General features: G+C 43.4%; 1 protein-coding gene across 1 annotated transcript; it reads left to right on the top strand.

Moving 5' to 3' along the window:
* The first annotated feature begins 5203 nt into the window (after positions 1-5203).
* Positions 5204-13473, top strand: LOC130117314 (V-set and immunoglobulin domain-containing protein 1-like). Its single transcript, XM_056285525.1, has 7 exons — positions 5204-5331; positions 5482-5642; positions 10306-10513; positions 12559-12714; positions 12799-12915; positions 13065-13209; positions 13312-13473. The coding sequence occupies exons 1-7, from the start codon at positions 5289-5291 to the stop codon at positions 13406-13408; spliced, it is 927 nt and encodes a 308-aa protein (XP_056141500.1). The 5' UTR covers positions 5204-5288; the 3' UTR covers positions 13409-13473.
* Positions 13474-13476: the final 3 nt, after the last annotated feature.

Raw genomic sequence — 13476 nt, 5'->3', positions numbered from 1 at the left:
TGACTGCGTTCCAGTACAAGTCGAAAAACCAGTTCTAGACAGGTTAGCCATTGTTAGCAACACTAGTTCATAACAATGCATTACGCGGTATTTTGCGCAAACAAACACCGTAGCAACATGTCCACAGACAGAAGTTGGAAAGTACTGTGTGTACAACTGATTTAATGAGAAACAAATAAGACAGAAGTGATAATCAACAGTATATTACCACAACTTCCGGAGCAGTCAACTTAGATTTTGAGTTCGGGGTTGGTGAAGTTCTTCCGACTTTCCGAATCAGAAATCGACTTCAGGGGCAGTCGGAAATTCCGACTTCCGATTTCTTATTTCAATATTCAAATGGAACGCACGGCATCATGCTTTCGCTTCCGGTGTGGGAAGATGGCTGCACGAATTCACCTTTACAGCGGCCTCACCCAATGCCGGTGTCGGAAGATGGTGGCACAAATTTACATTTGCGGCTTCCTCACCCAGTAGTACCGTCCATGCAGTGTCTTTGTCCACGTCTAAGTTTTGTCTTCGTTTGATGACTGTGAGCGGGGCAGGCTAAGCTAACTGCTAGCCCATGCAGACCGGCAGTTCCGATAACACTGAGGGCGGTCTGGCGAGGGCCTCAACTGGCGTTGACTGTGGTGTTTTTGATACCTTTTTCACTTTGTCATTATGGGGTATTGTATGTAGATTGATGAGAAAAAACGGAATTAAATCCATTTTGGAATAAGGCTGTAACATAAGAAAATGTGGGGAAAGTGAAGGGGTGTGAATACTTTCCGGATGCACTGCATATAAAATTAGCACAAAATGTAAGGAAATATGTGTTTGGTAGATTATTTCTTTGGTGTAACAATGCTTCTTGGCAATAAATCTTGTATCAGGCACCTGATTGTCAGCACCTGGGGTACCAGAAGCTCAAAACAAGAGTCAATAGCAACAGCAAAATAAGCTGTTTGGCATTGGCAGAGAAGATTTGGCAAATTTTTCATGGGCGCAACCCACATACTCAGCTCTGCTGCTCATCCCACAAATGCGTGTTCCTTACAAATGTGGCCCCATTTAAAAGGGAAATAAACAGGCTTTCCAACGGTATCAGATTTATTGCCAAAAAGCATTGTTACAACAAAGAAATAATCTACCAAACACAAATTTCCTTACTTTTTGTGCTAAGTGTATATATATATATATATTAGTTTGGATATATGTGTTAGTTTGGATATGTGTGTTCTTGTAGTTTTTGGATGTATTTTTGTCTTTGTGTTGTATTGTTGTGGGCTGGGGGAAACTGCATTTTGTTTCATCACATGTACGCAGGTGAAATGACAAATGAAGTGTTCCTGATTCCTGATGCTGCAACACAAACATTATCCTGAGTGAGAATAAATGCACAGATTTTATTGCTATTGTTATAATCTTATTGTTATAATCAGTGTTTTTGTTGTTATTATAGTTATTGTTATTATCATTGTAATGGGTGGTGGAGGGGTGCAGTGGAGCTTTGGCCACCAGCTCTCCTTTATTTAATCTTCTTTTTGTTTTAGAAAAAGTACGTTTTGTACGCAACTTGAAAACATTAACTTAATGGCAACGTGCAGTGAAACATATTTGTCGAGCTTAAATTATGCTTTTTAGGCAAATCTTAATATCTCAATTTGCAGAGAATGAGACATTTTCCTGAAAACAAGATGTTGTCACTCATTGAGGGATATATATATATATATATATATATATAAAAATCTCCCTCTCACCCTTTTTCGGGTGGTGTGTGTCTTCCTCAAGCTCGGGTCCTCTACCAGAGGCCTGGGAATTTGAGGCTTCTGCGCATATTATATTATATTGATACTGATATGTCATATCAGTGTCAGTTATGAGTTTTAGGGCTGAGAAATTAGAACTGATACACCAATCAGCTAAAACATTAAAACCACTGACAGGTAAGTGAATAACATTGGTTATCTCATTACAATGGCACCTGTCAAGGGGTGGGATATTTAGGCAGCAGGTTAACAATCAGTTCTTGAAGTTGATGTGTTGGAAACAGGAAAAATGGGCAAGCGTAAGGATCTGAGCGACACTGAAAAGGGCTAAATTGTGATGTCTAGACATTTAGGTCAGAGCATCTCCAAAACAGCAGACGTTGTGGCGTGTTCCCAGTATGCAGTGGTCAGTACCTACCAAAAGTGGTCCAAGGAAGGACAACTGGTGGACCAGCAACAGGGTCATGGGTGCCCAAAGCTCACTGATGCACATGGGGAGCAAAGGCTAGCCCATCTGTTCTGATCCCACAGAAGAGCTACTGTAGGTCAGCCTGCCGAAAAAGTTAATGTTGGCTATGATAGACAGGCGTCACAACACACAGTGCATCACAGCTTGCTGTGCATGAGGCCGCGTAGCTGCAGACCGGTAAGAGTCCCTATGCTGACCCCTGTCCATGGTCGAAAGCACGTACTATGGGCACGTGAGCATCAGAACTGGACCATGGAGCAATGGAAGAAGGTGGCCTGGTCTGATAAATCACGTTTTCTTTCACATCGTGTGGACAGCTGGGTGCGTGTGCATCGTTTCCCTGGGGAAGAGATGGAACCAGGATGCACTATGGGAAGAAGGCAAGCCAGCGGAGACAGTGTGATGCTCTGGGCAATTTTCTACTGGGAAACCTTGGGTACTGGCATTCATGTGAATGTTACTTTAACATGTACCTCCAACCTAAACATCGTTGGAGACCAGGTACACCCCTTCATGGTAACATACATCCTGCTGAAAGGAGCCCTGATGGCAGTGGCTTCTTTCAGCAGGATAATGCACCCTGACACATTGCAAAAATTGTCAGGAATGGTTTGAGGAATATGACAAAGAGTTCAAGCCTTGGCCTACAAACTCCCCAGATCTCAATCCAATCGAGAATCTGTGGGATGTGCTGGAAAAAAACACAAGTCTGATCCATGGAGGCTGCACCTGGCAATTTACAGGACTTAAAGGACCTGCTGCTAACGTCTTGGTGCCAGATACCGGAGGACACCTTCAGAGGTCTTGGCAGGTGGTTTTAATGTTTTGGCTGATCGGTGTATATATATATATATATATATATATATATATATATACACACACACACACACACACACACACACACACAGTTGTCCCTCAAACTGACCAAATTCCAACACTGACAGTGAAGAAATAACACTAGTCTTGTACTGGGCTTTTGAGGAATATTTGCTCTCCATCCCTTCTTTATTACCGGTCTTGTGCTTTCCTTTTTGCAGAATGTAAGCAACGCAGGAACCATAACAGACTTTAAAACAGAAACTACAAGTCAGAAGAAATGTTGCTTCAGCGATGCATATGCCTCACTTGTTTTAGCTTGCTTGAGACAATCCTATGTCCTTCCTAGTGAAAGCAGTGTTTTATACCTACATTTGATGTCAATGCAAGATGATAGTTCAGTGTCACTGCACTTGACTTTTATCGAAGAGGAAAAATAGTGTGCAATGGAGACCTTTTCTCCCATGTGGGTCAAACGATGTTTCACTGTCCTTTTTGTGGTTGTGTGTTCTTATTCTTACATGTGATTTGGCAGTTTAGTACCATCCCCTATATTTTCAAGTGGTATGTTCTGTTGCTGTAGGGACTGTGTGAAGTCATGCTAAATGTCTGGCCTATTTTTCTGAGGCTGCTGAGAGGAGGAGGAGGAGGAGGAGGCGGAGGAGGAGGGCGAGGAGCTAGGCATGTTGAGGACAGAGTGTGGCGCTCTAGTTTCTGTTGTCATCAGTTGCCTTGAGCCCACCCCGCAAAACATTCACACGCATGCGCGTGCGCGCGCGCGCACACACACACACACACACACACACAAACGCTTGCCATTTAAGAGCCAGGCCTGCCGTCTGCTGGTGAATTTCAGAATTGCACCTCTGCCCTGCCCAAACCATCTCACTACTACTTTGAATTTGAATTTTATAAAGTATCTATCTATCTATAATGTCTGTCTGCCTGTCTGTCTCTAGATATAGAGAAATTAGTCAGTATTAACTGGCATTCATCCATCATCCACTTGTTTTGTGGTTCCATTCTTCACATGAAAATGTCCTAGACTGATGTGTCACAGGTGCCGTTTCACCTTTTTAGTCCTGCCAAGGGCTCGTGTTCTGTTTGTGGAAGCGGCAGCGTCCTGTGGCGTATCCTCTCATGTGTTCGAGGTTTGTATCGGTGTGAGTAATGCTGTTGATAAGATTTCATAAATCATTTGCCTCTGCCTTCACTGTGCACAGTTCTGCCGTGACACACTTGCTCTAAACTGGTGTGGTGCTGTCACAGAAACTCCCCTGCTAGCCACTTGAGCCAAGGTTTCTGTTTAGTGAGCTACATTACCGCACATTAACTGACCCGCCCCCCCCCCACACACACACACACACACACTATACCAGTTGATTCCACACTGTCCCTGGCCTGCCTTCTTCATTCTGTCAATCACTGCTGATCAACATTTTTGACATTGTTAATTACTCATGTCATACTCATGTAATTAGACAATTTATCATGTGTGATTCATGGTCTCGCCGCCAGCACTGTACACCACTCTGTGTGAGTGAAATGACAAAGGTGAAACTGCCTTTAAACCAGGGAGTGAACTCCCCTAAGATAAGCAGAGCGTTGCAGAGTCCTGGCTCACCCTTCCTTGAGGCGAGTGATAAAGGCCAGGTGGAGATTAAATTACATTCAATCCTTTGCCAGAGGCTTTGACCCTGAATGACTTACAAGGCGCAGAAGATGGAGAAGATGAGCTACGCTATAAACACCTGCCAATGTCCTGAAAAATGAATTGACCACAGGTGTCATAGCATGTTGCAAGCCTAATGTGCAGCAGGATATAACACCAACAGCTGGAAACACACAGAGAAGTGCTGGACAGATTTTGCTTCCAATTTTTATCACGTAAAAAAAGAAAAAAAATACAAAGATTCGCACCTAACATGTATTGACATATTTCATTTTTGTTGTTTTTCTCAAGAACTTACATTGACTTTCTATCTTTATTTCTCGCTTGCTAAAACACGAAACGGCTAAATCAAACATTTGGGAAAACAGCACACACGCCCAGTCTGGCAAACATGGATATGCAAACACTTTGTTATCTACTTTACTCAGTCCCAGCCAGTCTATAACGTACCAATCTGTAACCTTGCCATACTGCGACGTTAATGTCCCACGGGGCGCTGCTCAACACAGTTAACGACCGGGTCCAGTCGAGCTCTTTAGAAGATCCACGAGTGTCACCGTCCGTCAGCGGTTTCGTGAAGATGTCCTCCACACTGCTCTTAATAGTGCTGATAAACATGATGGGTAACTCTTCTTCTACTTCTTTCACTTCTCATTAGTGTTATTTTGGGATTTTGTTTGCGGAAGTGTTTGTAAGGCCTAATTCTACTAGGCTGGGGGGGGGGCTACACCCTGTATAACGACTGTCTGAAAACCTCCATGTTTTTTTTGTAGGATTTGTCGAACTTATATCAGTCACGACTCCCAAAAACCCAGTGAATGTAACAAAGGGTGAAAGCGTCACGCTCCAGTGTACTTTTACCACCACCGCTGTAAACACCACCGGCCTTACCATCCAGTGGAATTTTGTTTCAACGTCCTCCATCCATCCACAGGCGGTAAGTTTTGGCGCTCAGTTCATGCCTTGCAGGAAATGTCATTGAAATCTGGGAGCTTTCTGTGTTCTGCTGGCTCCCCGCCGCTGCTTCCTGTTCTATTGAAGTCTATGTGAGACTGCTCAAAAAAAAAAATCTGTTTCCTAAAGCAATCATCCATCATTTCAGCCCACGCGGACTTGAAAATAAGAAATGAATACATGAAAATGTGAAAGGAAAAACTTTTGTTTTAATTATAGCAAAATGAATGCTCGCCAGGTCGTTTCCGATCAAATTTTCTCTCCTTACTAAACGACCAAAATTCAGCACTAAATGGTGTTAAAACCAAATGTTGTCCAGACCAGGTAGTCAGCACTTAAGTCGGCAAACAGTCTCTAAGGGGGGTAAACAAAATGGAATTTTCCTTTGATATATTATTGATAACATTTAGCGTCATAACATCATTTAAAACCAGCTTCTGTCTTGGGAAATAGATGTCTGCTCTTTTGCTAAAAATTGACTTTTTTCTAATTCTTTCTATATCATATCTATACCAGAATCCACAACAAGCAAAATCTGATTTGTATGGGAGTGGTTGTGCACACAATCAGGGCAGAGATGTTTTCCTTAGAGATGGAGCAGTTTGCAGTGCCGCTGAGGGTGTTTAATGTGGAATAATAATGTTCAGGCTTCTTGTAACATTGACAAGCAATCAATTGTCTCGTGCACCTTGGAAGTTTGTTGTTTTAATGCAGTGCAGTCCGCCTTAGCCCTTTAATAAATCCAAACTAAAACATCAGTTATTACTGCTGCATGCATTAAAGCCACTTGAGCGTTAGAAAAACAAAAAAAACAAGCTTACCTATTTTTTTCCCTACTCTGCTATGGAGCTTTACCCGGCAACATCACTCAAGTTGGAGTTACAGTATACATTATCATATGCATTGTCACTGGAGAACAGAATGTTCCGGAGGATATTCACACTATAGAAGGGCAATATGTTTTCCGTTCATTCACAGAAATGACTACGAAGCAAGATGTTTGTTACACATCTAAAATATTTACAAGAATAAACTGGCGGTTTCTACCTTTCATTGGTGCGAGTCTGTTTGGAGACACACCCTGGTAGGACAACAAAAGCTATGATTCAGGGTTGAGATAAAACAGCCGCAGAAGGGATTTAGTAAGAACAAAAAATGTGTTTATATCAGTACTCAAATGTCAAATTTATTAAGCATATCATGGGTGATGTTTGTTTTCCCCCCTAAGATTATAAGACGAGTGATGTGTTTAATGGAGAACAATGCATGGCTTTGCAGACACTAACGTCATAAAGCTCGTAACCTCTTCCGCAAAACAGCATGTTAGCTAGCTGTCCATTCAAATTAATTCCAAGTAAAGCACCGTTAATCATATCTTTCGGACTTGTAAGTAGTCAGTAAGTCACAATTGACTGTTTATTTTGATTCACACCACGTACAGTTTTTGGGATGCAGCAGTAATGAATTCTATAGGTAACTGATTTTGAAAACGTCACAGGTAACATCCATACCTGCGTTCAAAGCATAAGCAGGGCTAGCGAGTCTGTTTATATTTATCCGTGCACGTTACACTACCCCCCTCCCTCCTTCAGGAGGCGCTTCAGCATATCAGCTCCCTCACGCCTCTTGGCGCACGCGCTTCCGATGACCTCACGACGGCCGGTCTCACATCCCACTTCCGACAACGTAGCGAGTTCGGGGGGGGGGCAGCCCGGGAACCGCCGCAGCCGGGACGCGAACCCGGGTCTGCTGCACCACGGGCGACTACGTTAACCAGTCGACTAAAGGGTCCGACCCGTTAGCCAAAGGGCTAGCGAGTGTATTTATCCGTGCACGTTACAATACTTATACCGAAAAATCCCAACTCTTGTGTATAACTGATAAATCAAACACAAACACGTAACGAGGATATGTTTTTACATCAGCTGTGACAAAGCTCTTCTCTGTGAGCCCCTCACATCTTCTTCACTCGTTCACTGCAACTCAGTAGCGGCCCGTGGCCATAAATGCTAGTGGGGCGGACAGCGGCTCCAGCTCCTGACTCGCTAGCCACGCCCACTTTTGATATCGATATTTTAATGATCAAATATATTAAATGCTTATACGAATTAAGTATAACAATCACTATATTAGAGAACACACAGTACATACCTGTAAAACATACCAGAGCCCACATAACGCCGCAGTAGCCCACACATTTCAAAGATGAATGGGCTATCCTTCAACCCGAGCGTAAACACCCGCGATCAACTAAAGCAATGTCTAAAAATAGTGTAACCGGTTAATTTCTTGCCCGGTGCGGGATTCGATGCGTGGCGTGCTGCACCACAAGGCGACGTCACTAACCGCTCGGCTAAAGGGTCACACCCCTTAGCTAGGGACTAATGTGTCTTATTAGTAGTTTACAATAGCTTACTCCAATTTGTCATAACTATGAGAAGGACGTGACAGATGCGTTACGTCTAGCATGCAACCGAGCTGTCGTTCTGGATGCTTTTGGACGTACCTTTGCAACCCGTTGCCTTGTCTAGGTGCCCCTGCGTTGCGGTGTCCCAACGACGAAACTAAATCCACAAGGCCGCGGAAGACGCCGGGGTGACCGGATGATTCGCTCCCGTCGTGTCCTCTAATGGCTAGCTCAGATGCTCCACGAGCTCAGATGCTCCACGAGCTCAGATGCTCCACGAGCTCAGATGCTCCACGAGCTCAGATGCTCCACGAGCTTTGACAGAACGTGTTTGTCCACCTCCTTGTTGTGACTCCGCACACGCACACGGTAGCGCTGGTCACGCTGTGCCGCTATGCTAGCTTGACCAAGCATGGCTAGCTTGACTCGTGTTTCCTTAGCCCGTTCTGAAAAGAGCCTCAAATCCCTCAGCCCTGAGTTGGTCCATATGTCCCCTTGTCCCGACCCTGATGCAGATGACCGGAACAACAGGCGCAGGAAACAGAAGACCGGAGTCCGTGTTGAGCGACCACTTCGCCATGTTTTCTTTTCATACCATGTTCGCGAAAACGTCGTGCTGGCGGTTTTCCCGTTGTTCGCTGAGTAATGTTCATGTCTGGTCAATCAGGGCCAAGCTGCTTCATTACCAACTTGTCTTGTAATTGTAGTCGTTCAAATCGTTCCTTTAAAATAAACTCTACACTTGTTAGACACTGCGGATGCAACAATGCGGGTCGCCATTTCTGCAGCAGTCTAAACATGCGGACTAACGCAAGGAAACGGCAGCGGGCTGCAGAGCACGGGACTAGGGCGGAACCCAATGCGCCTCTATCGGCGCTTGTTGCAGTTCCCATATTTGACCACAAGGCGCTACAGCAAATCTGCCACAACGAAAGCGAGGCGCCGAGGTCTCCTGCCCCAACATTGCGCACCGCACTAAATTGAGACCGAATCACTGAAACGACGATTTTAACTTTCAAAGGTCAAAAATTGTTGACTAATTTGACTAATTTATTGCGCGAAAACTAAGTAATTTTTATTGCAATGTAAATTATGATGTATTAACGCAGCAAAATAGTTTGAGGAGGAACTATGTTTTTGGGTGGATAATTATTTTTTTTTAGTGGGGCGCGGCCCCACCTGTCAATATGAGCGGGCCTCGCCTGCTGCAGCTGCAGTAGCTTGGCTAGTTGGACTAGAACTGGTCGTCTGTGAATTGAATTGGAGCCAAATGGTTTTTAAAGCTGCTACAAGAAGTTTTGGATCTGCGTTGACTTCACACATCCCTGTGGACAAAAGTGGTAGTGCTTGCAGAGAGCAACTTTATGTATGACTATTATTATTATTATTATTATTATTATTAATTACATATATTTATATATTTATTAATTTATAGTAATATATTTAGTATTAAGTATATTATTATTATTAAAGTATGAGCATTGCCTCTTGTCACAACGATCTACTTTCCCCCTCTGGTAACTCGCACATTTGTTAATATAATGATTTGTTCGGAATAACAGCTGTTTACAAGAAATGCAGCGATGGGATAATGCATTTCTAAATGTGGCCATATATCTCGTCTGTGTGCCATCAAAACATTTTGTCAGTTTTTGCAGGGAATCCAATCGTGGAGACAAGCATTTTGGAGTCGTTATAAAGCAATATCCAATCTTCTTCCTTATGGGCTCATTTCCTGATGTCAATTGTATTGAGACGTCAAAATTAATTTGAGACTGATAAATAATCAGTGGAAAACCCCTCGTAGCAGCTTTTAGGCAAACGCACAAGAGGGATTTTAAATCCCATTGCCACAATCAAACCTGGCAACCCGGGAAGCAGCCACTGAGTATAAATCTGATTGGTGAGATGAACATTAATGCCACTCGGACCTGAACAGGAATAACTTTTCCAACCATACCTGCCGTCTACTCTGTACAATGCAACCATGGCTTCGGTCGGTCATCTGTGAGTCAGTCACCATTGCCTTCATTTGAGCATCAGTGGATTCCTGTACTTCACACAGCAACATTGAGCCCCCCTCCCTCTCTCTCTCACACACACACACACACCCCCATATAAGCTTCACTTCAGTGAATGATTTTAAATATATCATTACCCTAACAGTAGGGAAATAGCTACTTTATTGTTCCCTGTTATTTAGCTATGCTAATACTGGATTGCACTTTGTTTTCAGATCTATTACTACCAGTCAGGAGCAGATGTGATTGCAAACGGCTATGAAGGCCGACTTCATCCTCCCTCCAATCCCAAAACAACCAGGAATGCCTCAATATCGATAAGCAATATGCAAATATCGGATGCTGGGATCTACACCTGTGAGGTTCACAATTTCCCTGACGTTGACGGACGATCCGAGGGCAATATCATTGTTAACGTTTTTCGTAAGTTCCGTTCACTTTAAACGGTCTAAAGAGGGCAGTTTCATCAGCTGTCCAATACTTATTTGTTCCTATATCACAGTTTTGTTTTTACTCTGATGGTGACTTTGTGGATATTATAGCTCTCACCGTGGTGTAGGCTTGATCCCATTAGTGCAGTGGATGGTCCGTGGTCAAAGTCAGGGTTTTATTAGGAGGGATGCCAAATATTATTATGAGTGGAGTGCGGGGATGTGTTGAAGACCAATCAGGCTCAGATCTGTGGTCTTGGAAGACTACATGTCTCAGATTGACACGTTCTTCGGACATTTGGCACAATCCGATTTAAAAGCCTTTGCCTATTGATTGATATTCTGTGAGTGATAGACGATTCACTGACCTCTGACCTTTCAGTAAATTCTCATTTTGAAGATTCATTTGTAAATCTTCATGGGGCAAATTCTTACTCAATATGCTTAGACATGGTGTATTTCAGGGCAAAGCCATTGAGTACCACACCTTTAAATGCTGCGAAGAAAAGGCATACTGAAAAATAATCATTTTAGAAAAAAATCAATTGTTGCTATTGAGCTCTTGCCCACTTAAGCAAAGCCAACATATTGTCAAGTTTATGAATTGTGGACACTGTTACAAAAGAAAAATGTACATCTAGAAATTTGATAGAAGCATTGGCCAAAACATCAAAATCATTTTCCAAATTTTCCACCAATTGATTGCATGCATCGGTCACTGATGAAACACCATGTACCAAGAGCTACCACCCACCATCCTCTTCTATTTGTGTGTTTTGGCCACTTAGATTATCTGCCCTATCTGGTTAAGTAAGGGTTTTTATTTAAAGAGGAACTAAACACAGCTTTCCTCACACTACGTTATCGATCTTTTCCAGAGAAACTCTTTCCATCAACAACTCCTATGAATTAAGCAAAGATTAACTGAAGCAACAGCGCTTTTATATGGGGCAAACATGTCAGAGCCCTTTTGTCCTGGGAGTACACGATCCGCTTTCACCCACTGCAACATAAACAAATCCATTCAAATAGTGACCCTGAGTTGTGTGATCAGGCAATTACATTCTTGTCTGAATCCGCTCATTCACGGAGTTACCACGACAACCTAGCCACGGCAGTTTCCATGGCAACAGCAGCCGTCTCCTCATTGTCAGTGCTGGGAATTAGAGAGGGACTGTGACTTGAATCCCTGAACTGCATGCAGAATGCATAATGGCATCTATGCACGCTAGCCGTACTCGTTCGTATCTCGGAGGCATTTATGAAAACGCCTGTGGGATGAGACTTCCTACACATCTGACACATATTAAGGCACACAGGATGTTCACAGGTGCGAGCAATGATCTGAGTCTGTATCGAGAGGTAGATAAGCCTGGAAGCAGGCACGGCCTAAGGATTACTGCATTTTGACAAATATGTCCTGCCTTATTGCACCTACTACGGTGACTGTACAACGTACTTGTAAACCCGCGGCTTAAGGTTTTGATTAGTACTAGTTTCAAAGGTTTGGACATTTTTGTAAATGTTTCAACTGATGAATTTCTGTGATTAGTATTTTTTTTTAGATGAGAGGTCTGAACTCCATTGCTACCGGGAAACATTTGTTATAAATCAAGAAGGTATGAAGGGAAGGCAAAAATTAAAAAATTAAAAAATGCTGCAAACCAGTGGCGACCTGAGGGTAACACTTATCATGTACTCTTGTCATAGCTTTTGTTACAGGTACGAGTGCTTTGTTGTACCAGCCCATACAGAGTTGGAAAAACTGTTTCACAACATGTTTTGTAATGCCTAAAGCCAGGGCATATTTCTCTTTTGATAAGAATAATAGCTGGGAAGAGTTAGACTTTTACAGTTTCACACAAGAAAGTAACAACATGTATTACCGCTCTGTCCAAATGGCGTAAGAATTACTGACCACCTGAGGAAATCCGACAGGAGATTTGTGTCATTATTAATACATTTGCCATATCTGCTATAAAGTTCTTGTATCAGGCTTGTTAATCGATGGTCTGTCTGATCTCTGTGGTCTGTCAGAAAAGCCTTCTGTGCCTTATTGTAATGCCCGGGGTGATCTGGAAATTGGACACCGTGTCACTCTGACCTGTCACAGTGAAGAGGGCAGCCCTACCCCCATATACACCTGGACCAGACTGGATCAGATGAAGGCAAGGAAGCCTGTACTCGGAAGAAGTGAGTAGAATAGATGTGCATTTGTGTGCATGCCTGCATACGTTTTGTTTGAGCGTGTCAAACACGTGCAAATCTCGTCCCCAGCTACCACAACTGGAAGACTGGAATTCGGAAACATCTCCCAGTTTGAGTTCGGAGAGTACCAGTGCAAGGCTACAAATGTAGTGGGATTCACCACATGCACTCTGGAGCTGAGCCCTGGTACGGCTGCTTTCCTCTCTCTCTCTCTCTCTCTCTCTCTCTCTCTCTCTCTCTCTCTCATGAGTCTACTCAAGAATATTGCATTTATTCAACAACGGCATGAAACTGAAATGCATTCATTGGCTTAACAACTTCTTGTCATTGTGCAGAAGTGGATGACGGAGTCATCACTGGTGCCGTCATCGGTGCATTGCTTGGGTGTGCTCTGATCATCCTAGCTGTGTGGTTCATCGCGCACACGCTGAAGAAGCAAAAATACAAAGCGGTCAAGACAGCAGAGGCTAGCGAGATGAAGTGAGATTTGCAATTTTCCCTTCTTTTGCATTGCATACAAACTAATGTGGAACAATCATTTAATATGTCAATATGATCCCCCCCCCTCCACCCACCCACCAGGAGGAGCACTCATCAGCCCCCTGCGACTTCAGAAGGGGTTCCTATGGCAACTACACCGGGCCACCTACAAGCTGAAGTAGATGAGGCACAAGCTTAATAAAAGCCTGTCAAAAAAGCCCATCTATTTAAAGAGCGGCAACGTCACAGGCTGAATAACACTCCTGC

The sequence above is a fragment of the Lampris incognitus genome, chromosome 8, assembly GCF_029633865.1.
Source record: "Lampris incognitus isolate fLamInc1 chromosome 8, fLamInc1.hap2, whole genome shotgun sequence".
Classification (NCBI taxonomy): domain Eukaryota; kingdom Metazoa; phylum Chordata; class Actinopteri; order Lampriformes; family Lampridae; genus Lampris; species Lampris incognitus.
This window is presented reverse-complemented; position numbering and strand designations above follow the sequence as displayed.